The 6,000-nt window shown below is 38.0% G+C and overlaps 1 protein-coding gene across 3 annotated transcripts in view; it reads left to right on the top strand.

The window, feature by feature from the left end:
• The first annotated feature begins 1,364 nt into the window (after positions 1–1,364).
• The window catches only part of Dnajc24 (DnaJ heat shock protein family (Hsp40) member C24), a 42,805-nt gene continuing 38,169 nt past the window's right edge, over positions 1,365–6,000 (top strand). For all 3 annotated transcript variants that reach the window (XM_070032668.1, XM_070032666.1, XM_070032667.1), the window contains exons 1-2: positions 1,365–1,447; positions 2,110–2,252. In XM_070032668.1, the coding sequence (XP_069888769.1) occupies positions 2,142–2,252 (111 nt within the window). In that variant the 5' untranslated portion in view covers positions 1,365–1,447; positions 2,110–2,141. The remainder of the gene's footprint in view (positions 1,448–2,109; positions 2,253–6,000) is intronic.

Genomic DNA, 6,000 nt, shown 5'->3' with positions numbered 1-6,000 from the left:
CTCATCTACACAGTGGGAAAATAACATCATTGTTACTAGCCTCACTGGGCTTTTACAGAAGTAAAGGCAATTCGAGATAGCAAATGTGAAAGGGTTTTGAACTTTTTTGGGTTAGTACTGGTAATTAAACCCAGACCTTGTAGATGTTAAACAAGTACTCTACTAGGCCCAATTCAGAACTTAAAAAAAGAAATTAAGTCATGAGGCAAGGAATGTGGCTTAGTGCTAAAATGCTTTTGCCTAGCATGCATGAGGCCCTGGGTTCGATTCCTTGGTACCACATAAACACTAAAACTAAATAAAATTACATAAAAAAAGTTAGCCACGTGCCATAGTCTGAAAGAAATAATTAGGTAAACACGTTATCAGATCTCCTCATCCTTCTTGTAACCAACCCGTCTCCCACCTTTCAGTCCAAACCCAAAGGAACAAAGGTAAGGTAATGAGAAGAAACCTGCCCCATTTGTTAGGAAATGGAAACACCTGGAAAAAATTATAAGTAAGCCAGGCCCAAAGAAACATAAGGCCCATGGTTTCCCTTATTTGCAATAACTAGTTTATGTCTGAGACAAGCAGAAATGGTCAGATAAGTTGATGTTAAGCGAAATGAACCCCAAGATAAGGACTCAAATGGTTTTTCTTTCTTGCTATTGTTTCTAACACATTTAAAAGATGATTTCTTTGTTGCTTTGTATGTCCCTCCCCCATGGTATAACCAACCCCTTCTTTCACTGTATTTGATGTTGGTATAATTTGTGGAGGGGAAGGGAAAAAACAGGTGGACCCATTGCAACAATGAGATGTACAAGTCCTTATGTCGAAAATCAACTTTACAACTTTGGTGGGGAGGGGTAGGAGGGTTGGGTGGGGGGATGGGGAGAGGATGGGAAGGGATGGGAAGGGGAAACAAAGGAGGAAGCTACAATGCTTGATAAGAAATGTACTCATTATCTTGCCCATGTAATTGTAACCCCTCTGTACAGTATTTTCACAATAAAAAACTTAATAATAATAATAATAATAATAATAATAATAATAATAATAAAGAAGCCTGAAGAAGGTGAAGAGAACTAGGGTCGGGGTAGGGTGCTCGTAGACGAGGAGGACAGAAATGATCGTCGTTGAGGTGGGACAGAGGAGAATTAAAGCGAATTGAGCAGATTGAGGGAAAGCTGTGTTTGCTCCCCTCCCCAACCTCAGGCACTTACTGCTACCAGTAGTCTCCCCGCAAGCGGTAACTGGTTACCATGGCGACCGAGTCGCGGCAGGAGGGGGGCGGGGAAAGAGGAGGAAGAGCCCTTTCGATTGGTGGTGGCCCGTCAACCGCTGCTTGGAGTGGAGACGTGGTGACGTCATAGAAGCGATTTCCGGCGGAAGGAGAAGCCGGTTCCTAGTTCTGGTCGGCGGCCTTCACACAAGTGGCACCTCCCCGGCGATGTGAAGTTTGGTAAGTCGGATCAAGTGTGAAACCTGGGAAAGGTACCCGCATATGCCTGGGCTGGTAAGAGCTGACTGAATTACCCGGGTTCCAGCTCCTCATCTTGGGGGAGCTCCCGCTGGGAAAAGGTGGCCTCCTTTCTGGGACTCCCAGCCCGGCGCCCACTGTCCTCGCGTGGACAGTTTCGGGGTCGCTCTTTGCCATGTCTTGGCGTCTGTCCAGTCTCTGGGAGGGGACGCTTGCCCATGTGGATGCTTTCCTGTTTTTGCTTCCTTTTTTTCTCTTGTAAATATTAAGCTCCTCTGATGTGTTGAGTGAGAGCTTCTCTGCCGGCTTTTACCATAAGAAAAGCAGAAAAAAAAATCTATTCTTATATGTTCACCCACCACGCAGGCCTTTTGTAAAGTTCTAGTTTTCATGCTATTGTATGTTCATGAAGAGGGAAAGTATATATCATGAAATATCTAATAGTTAAGGTTTTGCATACTTGTTTCGTTGTATCTGAAATATCTAGAGCATTTAAAGATGAAAATAGGTGTTTTATTCATGGTTGCTCTATGATTGTGATTTACTCATGCAGATTTTAAAGAACGTAGAAAAAAAAGTGTTTTGTTTTTTTTTTAACATACTTGCAGACTGTAATAGGTTGTCATTTTAATGTTTCTGTTCAGCTGATCTGGAAAGATCATTTCTTGTTCAAGTAATGATGGCATTTAAGCAGACACCGAAAAAGGATTGGTACAGTATTCTGGGAGCAGACCCATCTGCAGATGTGGCTGACCTAAAACAAAAATATCAAAAACTTGTATTAATGGTAAGTTTTTTCTTTCTGATTTTACATCATGGGTGTGTGTGTGTGTGTGTGTGTGTGTGTGTGTGTGTGTGTGTGTGTGTGTGTGTGTGTGTGTGTGTGTGTGTGTGTGTGTGTGTGTGTGTGTATCAATTATAAAAATGTGTGTGTGTGTGATATCAAAAACTTGTATTAATGGTAAGTTTTTTCTTTCTGATTTTACATCATGGGTGTGTGTGTGTGTGTGTGTGTGTGTCTGTGTGTGTGTGTGTGTGTGTGTGTGTGTGTGTGTGTGTGTGTATCAATTATAAAAATGTGTGTGTGTGTGTGTGTGTGTGTATCAATTATAAATGTGACCATAAAACTGTTTATGTGTGTGTGTGTGTGATATCAACAAGAGTCAAAGTATTTGGTTTATTGAAAGATTCAATAATACAACTAAAAATAAAAATTAAAAAAAATGATTTGATGTAGGATAGTGCAGTAGTTAGGAAGAGGAGATCTGATCCTGGCTGACTGAATTAGAATCCTCGGACTCTCACTCCCTGTGAGAACTTAAACTAATTTCCTGTATATATGGCTCAGGGAAGATTAAAAGACTTAATCAAAAGACATAATCTGTGTAGATGCATACAAACGTGGCCACAAAATAGTGTATTCAGTAGCCACTAGATATGTGGCTGTTGAGCCCTTGAGTTTTGGCTAGTCTAAATTGTAATTTGTTTTAAGTATAAAATACACATTGGATTTTGAGAATTCAGTTCATTAAATGAATGTAAAAAAATCTAGAAAACTTTTTATATTGGTTATATGTTGAACATATACATATTTCAGCAGACGTTATCAAAAGTAATTTTACCCTCATCTTGTTTTGTATGTAAGAGCTGTTTATTTTAGTACATTGCATTCTTGCCCTCAACACTGGACCCTGATATTCCTGACTTTAGACCTTCTAGACCCCAAATCTACAGTTTTCTCCTCTGGTAGGAGAGAGTGGATGGCTGATTTATGTGAGGAGAAGACTTGTCCTTCTAACTAGTTTTTGTTTGTTTTGGGTGTTTTTTTTTTTTTTTTTTAAGTCTCAACTAGACTGTTTCTTGTTTAGTCCTTAGGTATTTAATACGTTCAGTTCCTCAGTTTCTCTGGCCTCTATGTGAGTGAATTTACTTCTTAACAGTCTTTCACTTTAGGCTTTACATTTCAACTTTCCTGAGTAGTTCTGAATTGGATACTGTGTTAGTGAGCTTTCCATTACTGGAATGAGTGTCTGAGATAACTCATAAAGAAAGGTTTATTCTGGTGTATGATTTCAAAGGTTCCAGTCTATGGTAGATTGGCCCCATTACATTTCCCCACCAAAATCAAATACAGTGACAACAGGGGATATACCATAAGGGGAAGAACATATAAAAGAAACAAAAAAAAATCACATAGTACATGAAAAATAATAAAAACAAAGAGAAACCTCTTGTGCCCGTATCTTGGGGTTCATTTTGTTTAGCATCATCTTATATGCTTCCTGCAGAAAGAATGACACTACCCCATGTATTAGGAAATGGAAAGACTTGGAAAAAATCATATTAAGTGAAGTAATCCAGATCCAGAGAAATATAGGTCCATGATTTCCCTTATGTACAATAATTAGCATATGTCTAGGCTAACCTTATCAGATGAGCAGAAAAGCTCAAAAGGTATGTACATATGACCATACAAGTTTCTAAAAGATTTAAGAAAGATTTGTCACATTTATAAGAAGTTTTGTTTGTTTGTTTGTTTTTAATATGGGTTGTGTGGTTTGGACTCTGGGCCTGGGCGCTGTCCCTGTGCTCTTCAGCTCAAGGCTAGTGCTCTACCACTTGAGCCACAGTACCACTTCAGTTTTCTTGTGGTTAATTGGAGATAAAGAGTCTCATGGACTTTCTTGCCTGGGCTGACTTTGGACCAAGATCCTCAGATTCAGCCTCCTGAGTAGCTAGGATTACAAGCCTGAGCCACTGATGCTCAGCCATTTATAAGAAGTTTTTAAAAAATTAAGCCAGGCTTCTGAAGCTCTTATTTTGTTTCCCACATATTTTTGTGATGTGTGTTTTTCAACAAGGTCAGAAAAAACTTGGGGAGTAAAATTTCATTTGACTAATACCATTCTGTATCTTATTTTATAAAAAGGCACATTTATTACATGTGTATTTCCAGATTCAGAAGTCTTTGAATTTAACAACTCCTACATAATTGCTAAATTGTAGGTTGCTGAGTTTATAATACATGTTGATTTAGTAAATCCTATTTCTTTATTTCAGTTTTTGTAAGTATAGTGTATATTTAATGTTCTGGTTCTGAAAAATTCTATCAATTCATTGAAATATTTTTAAATGCCTTAAAAACATGTTAATCTAAGGCACAGAATTAGCTTTAAAGATACTTATTTCATATATCATTAAGTCTATTGCCAGATAATTTACTATATAAAAATAAAAGCATTTCCTCACAGTGTATGAGACTTATTATAAGAGTACACTGCTTTCTTTTCTCCTCGCAAATTAATCTGTAAAAAATTTTTTGTTTTCTATTAATAACAATTTGAATTACAAACCTTTGCTTTAAATTGGTCCAGGGTCCAGAATGATTAGCTATATTATTTCACATTTTTTGTAGTTATCTGTTTACTGAAGATAAAGTTTTGTCAGATTGAAAATTGGAGGTCTTTTCCCATTGATGCTGATAACATTGCAAGATATCTTTCATCTGGAAAAGAATTATTGTATTGGAAAAGTACAGGCTGCTATTATAATATGTCCCATAATCTTTAAGAAAATCCTTGTAATTTGAGGCAGGAGTGTGTAAGATGTTCTTATTCTTAATATTGGATGAGTATAAAATCCCATTTATTATGTAGATTATATATAGATTAGCATTAAGTCTTAAAAGTATTAGCATTAATCATTAAGCTTGAAAAACAAGAGAGAGCATCTCAGCTACACTCAGAGGAAAATTACCACATCAGAAAAGGAAGAAACAAAAAAAAAGAAAAGGAAGAAACAAAAGGAGCTAAGAACAGTTCTTTGAACAGGACTTCTCACTACAAAGCAAAATCATCTCAATCATTAAGAAAGGAATTAATTAAAAAGAATTTTGTGAGGAAAAAAAAGTCTAAGAATGTTATAAACAAAAATCAGAGCTGAGCACTGGTGGCTCATGCCTCTGTAATCCTAGCTACTCAGGAGCTGAGATCTGAGGATCATGGTCCAAAGCCAGCCCGGGCAGGAAAGTCTGTAAGACTCTCCAATAAACTACTAGAAAACCAGAAGTAGTGCTGTGGCTCAAGCAGCACTGGCCTTGAGTTGAAGAGCTGAGGGATAGCACCTAAGCCGAGTTCAAGTCCCACGACTGACAAGAAAAAAAAAATCAGAAGTTCATCCAGGCAATGGGGGCTCATGCCTGAAATCTTAGCTACTCAGGAGGCTGAGATGTGAGATCACCGTTCAGAGCTAGCCTGGGCAGGAAAGTTTGTAAGACTCTTTTTTTTTTTTTTTTTAAATGCAGTGTGTTTATTTAGTTACTCTGATTCTCTCTTTCTTTGTTTTTTTTTTTTTTTTTTTTTTTTTTTGGGTCCGGTTGTGGGGCCTGAACTCTGGGCCTGGGTGCTGTCTCTCAGCTCTTCAGCTCAAGGCTAGCGCTCTACCACTTGAGCCACAGCACCACTTCTGGCTTTTTTTCTTTTTGCTTATGTGGTGCTGAGGAATCGAACCCAGGGCCTCAAGCATGCAAGGCAAGC

This window comes from Dipodomys merriami, unplaced genomic scaffold (genome assembly GCF_024711535.1).
Source record: "Dipodomys merriami isolate MVZ:Mamm:240054 unplaced genomic scaffold, mDipMer1.0.p SCAF_21, whole genome shotgun sequence".
In the NCBI taxonomy this organism is placed as follows: Eukaryota; Metazoa; Chordata; class Mammalia; order Rodentia; family Heteromyidae; genus Dipodomys; species Dipodomys merriami.
This window is presented reverse-complemented; position numbering and strand designations above follow the sequence as displayed.